The sequence below is a fragment of the Chelonoidis abingdonii genome, chromosome 9, assembly GCF_003597395.2.
Source record: "Chelonoidis abingdonii isolate Lonesome George chromosome 9, CheloAbing_2.0, whole genome shotgun sequence".
Classification (NCBI taxonomy): Eukaryota; Metazoa; Chordata; order Testudines; family Testudinidae; genus Chelonoidis; species Chelonoidis abingdonii.
In genome coordinates, this window is record NC_133777.1 from 50,003,643 (window position 1) to 50,020,363 (window position 16,721).

Sequence of the window (16,721 nt, forward strand, 5' to 3'; positions counted from 1 at the left end):
CTCCTTATTTCACTCTCTAATGTGCTTCGAGATCCTACAAAAGAAAGAGCAGTAAAGGTACAACGTATAGGAGTTGATTTCACAAGTAAAGTTATACAAGTATGATGAAAAATCCCAAACATGAAGGCTGGGGCATTTGTTACCAATTTGGAGTCACATTTTCTACTCAAGGAACAATAATTTTCTGTTATAAACACAAACTCACATTGATACAGGGGTATCCATTTGTAACCTGGTGCTTTCTTATTCACTTTGGTTCTTCACTAGTAAGCAGTTAAGCATCAGCACAAGATGGTGGTGACCGAAAACCTGGCAGTTGTTCAGAGACACACATGAAATCAGGTGCTGGTTTCAATCCACTTCTTAGTAGACAAATGTCCACATCACAAAAACTGATCTGAGGTATTATTAGCTGACACTCATGTTGGCATCCTCCTAAAGTCAAAGAAATCACAATACCAAATCAGACCAGGGAAGTTCCTAACAGTGGGTACATTGTTATCCATATAAATAACTATTCCTTTTTAAATCCTTCTCAGGTCTTGTATATCTTGTGGCAGTGAGTTCCATGGTTGACTATTTGTTGTGTCCAAATGTATTTCCTTTTATAAATTTTAATTTAAATGTCTTGACTTTCATTTTCATTTTTCTTTTATTATGAGAAAGGGTAAATAAATGTACTATTACCCAATTTACCTTTTCTATATCATTCATTGTTTTATATATATCTTGTATGTCCGCTCTTATTTGTACATTTACTAATCTTTTCAATCTCTTTTAATATTGAAGTCTCTCATGTGTCTATCATTTTAGATCCCCATCTATGTATCCCTCTGTTTGATGCTTGCTTCTTTTTTATTGATGGGGTGACCAGAACTGAGCCCAGTATCTGAGGTGAAGAACTGCTATTAATTTTTGTAATTATATAATATTTTAATACTATTTTTATTACATCCTAGCACTGGATAAGTCTGCTCAATGGTCTGTGAGGGGATGTTGGATGGGATGGGAACTGAGTTACTGCAGAGAATCTTTCTTGGGTGCTGGCTGGTGAGTCTTGCCCACATGCTCAGGGTTTAGCTGATCGCCATATTTGGGGTCGGGAAGGAATTTTCCTCCAGGGCGGATTGGCAGGGGCCCTGGAGCTTTTTCGCCGTCCTCTGCAGCGTGGGGCATGTGTCGCTTGCTGGTGGATTCCCTGCAGCTTGAGGTCTTCAAATCTCAATTTTGAGGATTTCAATAACTCAGTCATGGGTTCGGGGTTGTTATAAATGTGTATGGGTAGGGTTTTGTGGCCTGCCTTGTGCAGGAGGTCAGACTAGATGATCATATTGGTCCCTTCTGACCTATGAGTCTATGAGTCTATGAGACTGCCACTGCACATTAAGCAGAGGTTTTCACTGAGCTCTTTCAGTGCAAGGCTCAGTACTTTTCCTCAGGGGTTAAATTTAGAACTCTGCAGCATGTATGAGTAGTTCAAGTAATCTCTTCCAATATGCATTACCTTATATTTGTCAGTGTTTAATTGCATCCAGTGTCCCGCTGTCCTTTAGGTCTCTTCTGAAGTTTTCATAGTCTTCTCTAATAATGACTGTCCTAAATACATTTGTTTCACCTGCAGATTTTATCACTTCACTGTTACACCCTCTTTTCCACATTATTAAGTATGTGAAACAACACCAGTTCTGATATAGATCAGTGAGAAAACTCACTGTTAACCATTTGCCCTATTGAAAATTGACCATTTACTCCTACTCTCTGTTTTCTCTCTCTTTGTCATTGCAGAATTTTCACCCCAAGACTATTTAGTTTCCTCAGTAGACTCTTATGAGGGGCTATGTCAAAGGCTTTTTAAAAGTTCAGATTGATTAAATCTGTCAGTTTTCTTTTAACCATAGATTTTTTGCGTCCACAAGAGATTCTGGTAGATTGAAGAAGCATGGTTTTCCTTTACACAAGTTGTACAAGTTTGTCCTTTTTACTTAGGTTTTGCTACGCTGCAGTCTTCTAATATAGTAGCTGATTTTAATAAAAGGCTGCATATTTTTGTTTGCAGCTCACCCATTTCATTCTTAAATTCCTTCAGAACTCTCGGATGAATATCATCTGGTCCTGGTATCTTGTTGCTATTTAATATATCAATTTGTTCCAGCCACCATCTCTTTGTCAGTTAAGGTGGTGATGGTCCCAAGGGAGTTCCTCCACCTCTACCAGTAATTGTCATAAAGAAACTGACCTGGAGCCCAGGGATGTAGGCTAAATATATGTATGAGAGGTGTGCAAGGAGCTACTATGATCCAAGTGATCATAACTTTCAAGCTATGGAGTTCCTGTCTGGTATCACACTGGTAAGAATTTAGGAGTGGAATTAGAGATCAAAATCTTCCAAGAAAGATACTTAAAGATGAGTGGATAATTATCTAGAGAGACTTTATATATAAATTAGAGTATATTATCAAACATTTTGTGGAAATACTGTGGTTTCCTGACATCATATAGGCATCAGATTTTTTCATGTTTAACTGTTTCCTTGTTTTCTTCCATTTGAGACATTAAAAATATTACCTCTTGTGGTAGTTTTCGTTTTAGACAGTTTAATGTTTCTTTGGCAGGTCTTGGCCCATATTTGACAATACACGTCAGGACCCCACAGGGCTAACTGCAGTTCTTCGGACTACAGACCTAGTTGGAGTCTTGCATATGCTATACTGTATTCTTTTCCATGGCACCATCTCAGATTCAAACATGGCAAGTCCTAAAGAGAGTTATACAGAGAACACGATCCAGGTTGCTATTCAGAGTTTACGCTTCTTCAATAGCTTCGCAGTTCTTGATCTGCCAGCTTTTCAGGTAACAATTTTTGCTTTTTTAACTTATGCTTAAAATTAGAACATATATTGTTGTGTACATTTTCTTTTAATTTAGCCAAACGCATATAATTGTATTTAAAATTAACTTGAGGAAGAGTCACAAATGAAATAAATACTCTTTGGTCTTATTTCTGCATGCATAGAATTGTTGTTTGCTAATGTTATTTCCATTGTCTAACTATGGGAAATAATAAATGTAATCTATTTTTTTATTATAAGGCAAACATACAGAATACAAAAACTAAACTGAATATACAACATTACCATTTTTGTTCCACTGGTTTTGAGGATGACCAGTGTGTTATATATCAAATCTAATCTCCTGTGTTACAAGCTTGCAAACCTTCTGTGCCAAGTCCAGAAACAGCTATTTTTCTTCTTTTGGAATGGGAAATGGCTTGCTTCTATGATATTTTGAGCTTCTTAGGTGCCTTGAGTTGATGGCTGCATCCCTAGATCACACTGTGTTTAAGTGTGACTTGCTACTTACTTGAATTTAAGATGGTACAACTCAGTTAGAAAAATACTATCTTTTAAAATTCCTCAGGAAAAAAACATTCAAATTTTGCAGATGAGAACAAAATCTCTCTTGAAATTTTAATTTTCTAAAATAAAATATATATGTTGCCCACATTTGACTTATTAGACCATTTTTGTGGGAAAACAATCTCAGATTGGTTTCATTAAAAAAGGAAGAAGAAATTTGCCTGGAAATTAGTCCTTAATGCAGATTAATAACTTTGCCACTTTAAGAAAAAAACTAATATTAAAATATTCCAGAAATAAATGAGTAAAAGCTTTTATTAATGTGAGATGAAATTGCAAATAACATTGCTTTGTAGAACTTCTTTGCTAACATCAATCTCACGCAGTATGTAAAATGAAGTTTTTATGTGTAATGGATATATTCAATGTATAATGGGTACATTTGTCCAATCATATTGTACATCATGGGCTCCTTTCTGTCCTGGGCTGAAATCAGCAGAAGTTTTGCCTAAGTGAAGAATGCAGGATAATCCACCATCAAATCCCACTTCTTGATTTTTAATTTCAGTATAATTAATAGTCCTGATCTTGCGACTAGTTCTGTGCAGAAAGACCCCTTCATCCACATGGGTCCAGTTGCAGGATCAAGGCCACTTTGTTGGGGGTGGCAAATTTCTCAAAAGTAGAAGTTATTTCATATGTAAACATTGTAATATCTTAGGGCTGACAATGCAGTAAAAAGTGTAATTTCAGTTCAATAAAGCATTTGTTTACCTGCTTTGCTGAATTAGGGTCATAGTATTGTTTTGATGGACAGAGTCACTGTTCCAATCTCAGTAACTACTTGTCTCCATCTATTAATGTTAACTATTTAGTTAATGTTAAAAAGACAGCACACACCTGAAACATATTATTGTCCCTCCTGACACTTAGGAACTGTAGCAGAGTAAGGCAGGAAAGAAAGAAAACATAGTTTATGAGCTGCCTGATGATTATTAGCTCTCGGGAATAGTTTTATCATGTAATAGTATGACTAGAACAGTTTTCTGATTAAAGGAAGAGGTTCAGTTGTGGCACAGTATGGATTAATTTCAGCACAGATAATAATCCCCTGGTTCATAGGTGTGTGCATCATTTAACCTGACAGTCTAACAATTGAAAGATGGTAGAGAGAAACGATACACAGGATACTGAATTACTATTAATTCAGGCTAAAGAGGAAGCATAGTTTCCTTGAAAAATTAGTTTAACTTTTATACACAAACTCATTTGCCCCTTGGCCTGTTGTTGTCAGGAAAGGTTAAACACAGAGCATTAGGTCACAGCATGCATGGACATGACTAATTAAATAAGGGCTGGGCCCAAAACATATTGCTACGTGATGTAAAGTAGCAAATAGATACTATATAATGTTTTGAAGCTTGAAAGTACAACAACTTATTGGGGGTATTAACTATGGAGCTGGAAGATATCCATTGCTGGTTTTTTAAAAAAAAATTCCATTTTTCTGGGCTGAATTTTGATTATGTTAAAACCTAACTCTAGCACACTTAGATTTATGTACATACATAGTCCACGCAGACTAGAAGATATGAAATAAAGAAAACTTTCAGATGAAAGATATTTTCCCACAGGCCTGCACTGTTGTTTCATTAGAGTTAGTAGACTGTCATGCTCATTCCTTATGCTTCAGTTTTCCCCTTTGACCTTATGTCGCTCTGTCTGTTTGACATGTTTATTAAATAGAGGCTGTAGGCTGCACAGATAAAATCTAATTCCCCTGAATCTCCACACTACAGCAATTTGCCTACTTTCAGAAACTATCCCCCCAAAAAATTGCAGCTGATGGTTGTCTTATTTTGGATGTTTCCAACTTTTGAAAATATTTGTTTGAAAAGTTATTAGTTATTATTTATCTTTCTTTTCTGTTCAGAACACACAGATATTAATGAGAAATGTATTTTGCTCTTTTGCAAAAATTGGGAATGATTTGTTTTCCTTTGCTTATTACTGAGAATTATTATTAGGATTAAGTTTTCCCGGAACATGTTCTGCATGTTTAATGAAATTGGCTACTTAACACTAACAGAATGCCAAGTGAGAAGAATCTACATTTTTCTTTGCCCAATACTTTCTGATAACGTTGAAAAGTATGTGATTTGTAATTTGGACTCTCATTTGTTTCAGTTAGTCCCTATAATATATTGCTAGGTTATGATTTCCTATTTTCTGTCAGTCTGTTGTAGGTGCTGAGGGACTTTCTCTTGCATTCCGTCATATTATCAGCTCTTTGCTGTGGTACTGTTCTCAGCATACCTGTGAAGGACTGCTACATGAAGTCATTCTTTGTGTTGGGTATTTTACTGTCAACCATCCAGATAATCAGGTAAGAAAATCAGAAAATGTGTTTGGGATTATAGTGCATGTGTTTAGGCCCTGGTCTTGAAATGCTTAATTACGTGAGTAGTGCTGTTGAGGCCAATGTGACTCCTCACATGTGTAAATTTATGTACATACATAAGCATCTGTAAGATAGGAGCCTAAGCTTTGTATTAGGATGGAAGACTAAATGAGGAATGTAAAGGGGGGCATCATTCTTTTTGGTATTTATTTATTTTTTATGGTTGGTACTCCTATGTTTGAGATACTCATAGCACTGACCAGCCATAGTTAGGCCTGGTCACTGCCAAAACAGGACTGTTGACAAGTATGTTTTTCATGTCCAGAAGGGTGTTATATCTTAGGTTCATATATTTTCCTTTTATCCTTTCCTATTGGATAGATGTTTGTACCAGAGAGAAGGCCAAACTCTACCTTGAGATATATGCAAATACAAATCTCCTGGAAGCCAATAAGAGCTGTGCATGCATATCTGAGAATAGAATTTATCCCTTGTTCTTCATTCTGCTATTATTTTTAACCTTTCTATTTGTACTAAATTATATTAATAGTGCACTGGTCTCTCTGATTCCTACGGGAATGACTCTTACATTCTGCTTTAGTTGCAAAACATAACTTGATATTACAACACTGGAAATCCCCTTCAACTTCCTGGACACTGCAGTCCACAGCTATAATGGATTCCCTGAACTCACACATTAGAAAGAACTGCTTACAAAATAATCAGGATGCAAAACTTTGAGGATATTTGGAATCGGAGTATACCCGTGTGTTAATGAGGCAGAACTTCAACCTTGCTCTTTATTTTTGAATACTTGGACCTGACTGTGTATGTGTACATAGAAATTGTGTTATGTCACATTATCCTTTGATATTATTCAGTTACATGGTGTATTTTACATTGTCATTTGCCTTATTACTCCTTTATATCTGTTTCTGCTATGCCCCTTTTCCGTTAAACTATTTTATTCAGAATTAGAAGTTTAATCCCCTCCATAAATTGAAGAGCAGATGTAAGTGAATATTTCAACTTGTCAGTATACGTTTTTAAAAAAAAACAAAAAACCTTTTGAACTATGATGGGGTAGGGCTGTCAACTGCAATTTGAACATTGTAATATCTTAGGGCTGACAATGCAGTAAAAAATGTAATTTCAGCGGTTTTGGCCACAGCTTCAGAGAAACTGCTGCAGCCCTGCCACTGTGTGAAGCCAAATCATAATTCAGGACCCAAAAGTTGCCTGGCACTGCTCCCTCGAAAACTGACCAAGGATGCTCCTGTGTTTTGCAGGGCTAATGTTAAGTAACTTTTGGAACTTGAATCAGGATTAGACTCCATTGAAGCAGAAATTGAGAAATCCTATGGAGGCACTTCTCTTTCACACAGACTGCCTGCAGGTGGTATTTTTGTATGCGTTCATTTTGGAAGTGGAGTGGTATTGCTGAACTTTTCAGATTCCCACTGGAGTATAACTGGTCTTGGTATACAGAAGTGCCAGTGAACTCCATCTTCCTTTCCTCTCCTCTTCAAGAATTCTTTTTTTGGCTCACAAGTGTAAACAGATGTGATCCATTGGAAAAGGGACATCCACCATTAATGTGCCAGTAATAGCACAAAAAAGGAACTTCTTTCCAGAGATGTTGGTTGTAGTGTTCTGTAGTGCCCATCGCTGTTTAGATTTGTGCCCTAGGGCAAAGGTGCACCAGCTTCTGAACAGGCACCATGCCATCCTAGCAGATGGCTATGGTGAGTAGGTAGCCAAGACATAAAGTATGTGCATAAATGTGTTTGTCTGAGGGCATGATTCCCAGCTGGTAATGTTGCAGTCTGACTAAATCTTCAGCATCTGCGCATGTGGTTAAAGTCATGTGCCATCACTAATCTACCTCTGAACTGGATTAAATTTGAGGATTAATAAATAACTTCTTCACCTACATAAAACAACTTTAAGTCTTTGCTAAAATAAGCACAGTGCTGGTCAGGCAGTAGAGGCAGAGTAGCATAGTGGACTGCTTTGGTGTCACTTCTTCAAGCTATTTATTTCTGTTAGAGATATGCAAAATTAAGGGTCATTCTGTGAGCATTTCACTCATAAAATTGGTAATTTTAATTTAATGCTTTGCAAATTTTGTTGCAAAAATCATTTTTCTCAAGCAAAAACATGTTTCCACCCTGTTTACAATTTGTTGAAGACTACCAAGATCCCGCCCATCTTTTAAAACCACCATATTTCACCCTTCAGCCTGTGGCATAATATTTGTGAGATCTCCAACTAGATGGGATAGAAGGTTTACTTTTATGTCATAGAATCTGGTAATTTGTTGTTTAATTTTTTTTAAATCCATATGTATTTTAAATGGTCAAATTTTGCTCCTTAGAGAAACTAGATATTCATGCCTCCTGGTCTGTTTTAATCTAAAGAAGAGCAAAAAACTAATCTCTGGGACAACTTGATTCTCTTTCCTTCTGTAAGACCATTCATGTAGGCTCAAATAAGGAGCATTTCTTTACTTCAAGTTGGACCCTTTGGGCTTTAACACCTTTTCAGAAAGTTGCATGCCTGTACTGTGAGGATAAGGGCAATAACTGAGTTTCTCTTTTACACTGTTTAAGCATAGACTGTCTCTGGCCAACTGGTAATAAAATCAGATACCGAACAGGCACTGGGATTTGCGTGCAGCTGTTATTTTCGTATGTAGTAGTGCTGTGATTCCCAGTATTGAAATGATTCCTTCCATGATACAGGAAGTGCTACTGGTTCATTTATTACCACTATAATGTTAGTTCCTGGACTTTCTGTTTTTACATTGAACATTTGTGCAATGCTAGTTTTAAAAAAATCAGTATATTCCTGAAGCAGAAACCAAATAACAGATGCTCTAGAACAGTAAACATTAGCCTCCTTAAAGATGCTGGAGTACTGTAAGCAAGACACAAGAAGTAATTCTTCTGCTCTACTCTGCACTGATTAGACCTCAGCTGAAGTATTGTGGCCAGTTCTGGGCACCACATTTCAGGAAAGATGTGGACAGATTGGAGAAAGTCCAAAGAAGAGCAACAAAAATGATGAAAGGTCTAGAAAGAATTACCTTATGAGAGAAGATTGGAAAAATTGAGTTTGTTTAGTCTAGAGAAGAGAAGACTAAGGGGCTTACATTGTAGCAAGGGTGGTTTAGATTGGACATTAGGAAAGACTTTCTAACTGTCAGGGTAGTAAAGCACTGGAATAAATTGCCTAGAAAGGTTGTGGAAACTCTGTAATTGGAGATTTAAGGACAGGTTAGACAAACACCTGTCAGGGATGGTCTAGATAATACTTAGTCCTGCTTTGAGTGCAGGGGACTGGACTAGAGGACCTCTCAAGGTCTGTTCCAGTTCTATGATTCTATGCTCCAAGAAGTCAAATCATGTATCTCAGATTTCACCGAAGAAGACAAATATCCCTTAGATCCTGACAACTGTGTTTGTATATTCATCAAGCGCATTTTAAGGGACCATTGACTGGGATATTTCATATCAGCCTTCTGATTGCTCCTGCAGTCATATAAATATTTGTTGTGGTTTGTTTGTAGTTTAAACAAGTCTTTTCCTCTGTAGATTGTTAGTCCCCTATTATCTCTTGTAGATTTCAATTCCCTGCTTACTCACAAGAACAAGGCAGAAAAGTAGCGTGGTATATTACAGTGTGTCTGTGTATATTCACACCTATGCCTACAAGCACAGACTCAAAACCCTACATGATGAGTAGGACAAAGAAGCAGCAATCTTATTCAGAATTTGCCAGCCCCTATTTTAGAGGCTGGACAGACTTTTCAGCAGAGGAAATTTTAAAATAATGTTATTAATAAGGTATGTTATATTTTATGTCTGCCAACCTTGACATTGTCTTTTGAAAAGTAATACAGTAGAGTCCTGATTTAAATAACAAAATAACTTTTGGTCTGTGCAACCAAATGATCACTGCAAGTAGTGATCAGGATAAGGGGATTCTCTTGTTTGGACCATACTTGCTAAGTTTATTTTAAAATTACTATGACTTTCTGACATTGCCCACAGTTATTGTGTTAGTAATAGTTTTTTCATATCCTGTTTTAATCTTCATAAAGCTTTTTTCAGGGCCACTGCTATCACTGAATGAAATAAATAGGTTATGAAACTAAAAATTTTTTAAAGCAAACAGTCCTTTAATATGTTAAATCTTTCAGCATCATTAGTCAAGAGTAAACTGCACTGTCTGTTTTGTATCAGCACGTGAACTTTTATTTACTGTAGGGTTAGACAGCTTGCATTTTTACAAGACAAGAATTCTGTAATCATGCGCTAGTGTAAGATTGCTTTATTAGGCATCTGCTTTGCATAAAGTATGGTCAGTGAAACTGGTTCTCTTTATTTGTCACCATTTAGTCTATTAACTTAAGAAAACAGGTCCCATGATACTAAAGATGCACTCAAAATAATAATAAAAATAAAAATAATGTCCCTATCTTTGATTAAGCCAATCATCTACTTACTATAGGATTAGAGTTTCTAATTAAAATGTTGTTGTTAATTAAAAATCCCCTCGTATTTTATGACATTTTCATTCCCTTTTCTACTTTGTCTGATTTAATTATTATAATGAACATAATTGGTATGTGCTGTCAACCATCTACTTCATTTGCATTTTATATTGGATAATTGAATGTAGCCTGATAATTAAATTAACACAAATGACAGATGATTTGGCATCCTTCACATTGCTGTTTGGGGAATAAAAATCTTTGCATATTCATTGTAGTTAGGGAATATTCTTAATTTGGAAAATCTTTTCAAGTTAAAGACCTTAGACCCATGATCTTGCATCCAAAGGCTCCAAAAGAAGTTGCACTGTTCATCTATCTAGTTGTGCCTGTATCATAAATCTAGTTTTATTACTTTCAGGAATTAACACAAATAATGTATTTAAACTGCTTTTGTGTGAGTCTGATTCACTTTGGGTATTGGCAATACGATACAGAGCCTTATACTTCTAAATTATCAATCTGAAGCATGATGTTATTAGGTCACTGGGTATAAACTCCCCATTTACTGAGTCAAGAAAAGTCATTTAGATTTAAAATGTTTTTATTGTAAATTCATGTATAATTTATAACATTGATGGATTACAATAAACCATCTGTTGAAAACAGGAATACGTACATTAAAGGGTTAGTTTTCACTGAATATTGTCATCTATCTACTAGGACACAGAAATAGCATTTTTAATGTGGAAGATTTAATGCAAAACTGATAGAACCTTTTTTACAAGTATAACACCAACTGTAATTTGAAAATGAAAAAAGATCTGTGAACTTTTCAATAGAAGAGTTTCTCCTTTCTCAAAACGATTACACATCACACAGCAGTAATATCACGGGTATAAATATAATGCTAAAAAAAACTAAGAGTATACACTTCGTTTCAACTATTTAACCTAAAGTTAAAACAAACAAAAAGGTCATAAAATTGTAAAATGGTCTTAAATTACGTTTACAGTCACTTTAAAGCCACTTCACATTGTTAGAGTTGTGTAAAGTGGCCATTAGTGTAAATGACAATCAAGCCCAATTTTTTAAAGAAACCTCAACCTATCTTTAAAATTTGCATTTGGTTTTTTTAATCCAGTCCTTTGTGAGATTATTTTGACATCTAGCTATGTGATTTATGGGCACAAATACTGGTTGCATGTGTGGGAAATATGTTAAGTCATGTTTATCAAAGTTGCTGATAAATTCTTTTATTTACATGATCTTCCTAAATTAATATTTGCAAATTTGTAATATTTAAATAGTTGTATAACTAAAAAAGCACAATAACAGCATTATTAAATATATTATTTCTGTGGCATGAAATGATACTTACTAGTAGATACTTATTTACTATTTTGCACTTGTTGCCCTTAGCTGGGGCTTGAGAAGAAGCAGCAAAGCATAACTATAAAAGTTAATTATGCCAAGTTTTACTTTATGCTGTTTTCCAAGACCATAGGTTGAGATTTTCATAGCAGTACAGTACAGTACAGTATCTTTAGTGGAAAATATGTGGCTAAATCCCCTGCTCTGCCTTGAAAATTTCAGCCATAGTGTCTGACATCCTTTATTGTTCTGAAATGTTAAATTATGACAGGAGAGATATAGCTAGTATTTACTTTCAGTTTTCCATACATACCAGTTCTTAGAACTGTAAGAGGATGTTTGTTTACTGGGGACCTTGTGCACCTGGTTGTTCACCAGCATGCAAAAGGGAAAAAGACGTGGAATAAAGGGGCAAAGGGGCCTCTAACCCATGGAAGGGAGTGCAAAGCCAGTGCAACTCACTCTCTCCCTTACTCAAGCCTAGGGAAACCCACTGCATGAATGAGGGGAAAGGAATGGAGCTAGGGAGCAGTAACTCTAAGCAGCGTGCTCCTTCTGAAACAGTATTCCACCAGAGGAGCCAGCTGAAGTTACTGCTGCTAAGGGAAGCATCCGCTATCGTAGAAAGTGTCTTAACAGACTTTGTCAGCTTCAAAATCACAATTATGTCTGAAAATAATTTCCTGTTGTTTTACAGGTAACACCTAAGATTACTTCACCAACAGAATTTAAAGGGAAAAAAAGCTTTAATTTTTGCAGGTGGTTTATTTTATGCATTTGATAGCACTTTCTGTGAATAATTTTCACTGTTTCCCTACTGTAGTCTGTCAGTTTCCACTGTTTGTCTGCATCAGTCTTTTAACAAAAGGGAAGAGCAAAACTTTTAACAATAGGATAATGGGATTATAAATTGACAAGGAGGCTTGGGGGACAGGTATAGGAAAGAGGCTGGAGACTCCACCAGTGGTTTTGTTGGTGGAGTTGATTATTACATTTTTGTTATAGTCGCATTGCTGTTGGGGTAGTTGTGAGGCATCGGGAGTTCACCCAGACCAGTAAGGGATTGTGTCACCGTCTGCCCTGTAACCCTGAATACTTCTGTGGTATTTAACTTTGGTTCAGAGCCTGATACCAGCAGCCTACTTACAACACAGTGACCTCGCCCTGGCTTTCGTCACCCTGGTTACTCCTTGCAGGGTGACACCAACAGCCTTTCCAGTCCCAAATTTACCCAAAACCATCTCCTCTGCAGTGCTCAGCCCCTCTCAGTGTAGCACTCACAAAACTTTATTGAGTTCGCTGCTCCTTTGAAGAGATAGTACACAGCAACAGCCTGTTAGTTTGGCTGAGGATTTTACCCTTCAGTCTGAAATACTGTACTGAGATGGCTGTGTAATAAAACAAGATTAAGTTTATTTATAAAGAACGGATATTTAAGTGATACCACATAGAAGTAATTGAGATAGAAATGATTACAATCAAAAGTAAAAATATTCTTCTAAGATTAAAACCTAATTAAACAAACTAGAGCCCTTTGTTCAAAGCAGTTTCTCACCACAGTTGTTCTTCCAGCATGACTGGCCAGTTCTTAGCCAGGATCCAACACAGGGCTCAAAGCACTTGGTTTTTTTGGCTCTTCAGGTGAAGGACGCCAAAATGGCTTTTTCTCTCTGCTTATATCCTCAATGATTATCTGTGTTTTCAAAGTCAGGTAGCCTTTCTGGGGGCTCAGCTTGCTATGTCCACCAGGGAGCTGATGCCATGTTCATTTTTGCAGTCTCATCTTCCCTCCTCCTCGCATCTGGATAGTTAAGTGGCAGTCTCTTCCACTCACTAGTTTGATGGTTTTGTTTATCTTTAATATGCTTCATTGTCCCTTCTTGCTCAGTTTTCCACTGGAGACCATTCAAGCACATGGGACCACATTCCTTTGTCTAGGGAAGGGTGTTTAAGACCTACCTGCCAAACACATTTCAATAACCTATTTCCAGTACATATTTATTATTTTCATATATCACTTGTATGTCCTTAACACCACTGTGTTACCAGTTCGCATATGATCCCTTACGTGACAGCTTTTAAATATAGATTATGACAGCAGTGAGCTCGGATACATGTAGCCGCTCAGGCCAGCTTAGACTACTAGGGAGCCTCTTGCCCTCTGGCAGTGGGGCATTCTTAGGGTCCTAGTAGTGCTCTCAGTTAGTTGATTTTTAGACTGTGAGGAACAAATTGTATTTTTAAGAGTCTAACAAGGCAACCTACCACATGGGATGGATGCTCTTTTTTTGTAATTAGTACAAATCTTGGTAAAAAATAAATAAATAAATAGTACCCCAAACGACTTTTAGCTCAATGTTTTTTAACTAAATAGATTTCATATTTATAGTGTCCTTTTAACATAGGACTTTAACCACCAATTTGACTATTTGTAGCCGAATTGTTTACAATCATATGATACTAAAAAAAAAAAAAATGATTTTTTTCAATTGGAACTATAAAAATCATTGGGGATGTTCTTGAATGGTTTAACATGTTCACAAGTCATATGGTGTGTTGTAGTCTTGATAAACCAGAAAAAATCCACGTGTAATAAAACTCATCTTAAAATGGAGCAAATTAAAACACAGTTATAGTGAGTTTTACATAACTCAAGAGGAGTTTAAGTGGACAAAGGCCTTCAATAAGAATGATTTTCCACTCTAGATACTATTGGGGAAGCATGGGAACATCTTGTAGGTAATTTGTCAAGACATTTTTGTAGTATTTTACCATTGTGGATGAACAAAAACACGGTGCAAAAAATGTACTCTAAAAAGAGTGAAAATTTTCTAACTGCTGTGCCTAAAATGCGATAAATAACAGTGACCATAGGTAATTCAAATAAGGCAAGATCTTTAATAGCTTTGTAGGTTAACTGCACTGATAAAACATCAAAGTGGCTCCTGTGCTTTGTGGGATATTGACATATCTGAGCAAAGATTTTATGATGATGAACCATAGTTACATTCAGTTAAACTTAGGCCCTGACATGGTAAAAAGTACTACTTTTTCCAGCCTTAAAAATGTAGCCCATAACTGAGGCTTAAAGTTGGACAGAATTCTAAGGTGAAAAAGAGGGCTGGGCACAGCCTTGAGTTAATCTGCTAGCCTCTGGAGGACTGGGTTCTAATCTTAGGTCAGAAATAAAATGATCTTGGTAGCCTCAGCTTAATCCCTAGTGGACACATGTCCATGTCAAAAAAAAACCCACAGAGTTTGGCTGATTCTGCTTAATAGGCAGTTTCTTCTCAGCTGAGACCCAGTCCTGGAATATTATGGGTTTGGCCAGTCAAGATAGAACTACTTTGGCAGAGATGTATGAATAAGCTTGCATGATGCCTGCCTTTACTCTGTCTGACTCTAACCAAAGCTATCAGTCTCTCATTTTCATGAGAATTAAATTTCACACAAAAATTTAAACAAAGTCTGAAGTCTGCAAATCTTTAATCAGTTGCTGAGAGCCATGATCTGTTTTGCCTAGTGTGTGAGGGAACTCTCCTGTGATAGCCTCATAGAATGTAAGCCATTCAACTCTCTCCATATCCACAGTGGCTCGCTCCCCTCAGCGCTGTTGTGCACTGTTTGGAAAGAAAGACAACAGCCAGCTCTGTGTTCGTACTCAGGCAATTAACTACTACTCTCTGTCTTCCTTGAGGGGCCAAAGTATTTTGATACTTCTCTAGGGGTGCCAGCCTGCTACAGCCCAAATTAGTCTGCAGACCCAATTCCACTAGACTTAAATAAAACAGTGTTTTATTGGAATTGTACAGAAATAGAGAATTATAAATAGGCTTGGAAAGATTAGCTTTTTATCGGTAAATGTTTATAAACGTCAATTTCAACATACACGCACAAACTGATGGAAAAGTATTTCCCTCCATAATAATCCAAATTTACAGATAGCCAAAGAAAGAAAAATGCTGCTTGAAAACTTATTAGCGTTAGATTTAAGGCTATTTACTGTGTATGTTTTGACATGTGATGTTGACAATTTGTGTTTTAATGGTTATAAAGCTTTAACTTTTTGAGACTCATTGTCAGTCATCATTAAATAATTATTGTCTGACCCCAAATATTTTTTTGCAACTGTGAAAATTGTAATTGGTAAATATAGAAAAAGGCTTAAAAATAAATATTCATATAAAACAATCAAATCCTGCCAAGCCTAATTATAAAATATAAGTTAAAAATAATGTAGCCTAGGTGAGTACTATGAAAATTCTTGCTAGTCCGTAACTAACCTTAGTTATTGGTAGATGATAATTTACCTTTCATGGCAGAAAAGTGTATTTTCTTATTTTCAGCTTAAAGCTTTCTTTCTGCCATCTCAGTAATATAACACACAGAGTTAGTGTTTCTGAACCATTACTGGTTGGTAATCCCTTGTTTGAACTCAAACGTTTTCACAACCACATTACATTTACTGTAAAAGTACAAGTCAAAAATTATGAAGTCTCCTTTATAACAATGATGATGTTGTATAATTTATTTGCGTGTGTTTTGAGAGGTTGACAGAGAATACTTGATCTTGAAGGGTAAGGGTCTGCAGGGAGTGAGAGAGCAAGATTTTCTTTGCTTTAGATTGTGATAAAATTTTCAGTGCTTTGCCATTCACCTGATTGTCTTCTGTGGCCCTCTGGGGGTTGTGGGCCACTGGTTGGAATCTCTCCAAGAGTGATGGAAGAACTCTCCGCCAATCAGATTTAATTCTTGAAGACCAAGATTCTGATTCCCCTCTGATTTATGCTAATTTAAGTCAAGACAGCAAAGAGTCCTGTGGCACTTTATAGACTAACAGACGTATTGGAGCATGAGCTTTTGTGGGTTAATACCAACTTCGTTCTAGTCAGTTGCGTTACACCAGTGTAAATGAGAGAAGACTCAAACTGTGAATGTCAACTTTTGATTAGAATTTTAGTATTGCATCATCCTTTGGTCCAGATTTATCTTAAATATTTATTAGGTACCTGTAAGATCTCATTTCCAAGGGATTCTTTCAGGTACAGATTTCTCCTAATCATCATTAAACATAGTTAAGGCCTACATTGAT

The 16,721-nt window shown here is 36.4% G+C and overlaps 1 protein-coding gene across 4 annotated transcripts in view; it reads left to right on the forward strand.

The window, feature by feature from the left end:
• Nucleotides 1-16,721, forward strand: part of SCAPER (S-phase cyclin A associated protein in the ER) — a 357,916-nt gene that overhangs the window by 315,903 nt on the left and 25,292 nt on the right. For all 4 annotated transcript variants that reach the window (XM_075069526.1, XM_075069525.1, XM_075069528.1 and 1 more), the window contains 2 exons: nt 2,613-2,850; nt 5,593-5,742. In XM_075069526.1, coding sequence (XP_074925627.1) covers nt 2,613-2,850; nt 5,593-5,742 — 388 coding nt within the window. The remainder of the gene's footprint in view (nt 1-2,612; nt 2,851-5,592; nt 5,743-16,721) is intronic.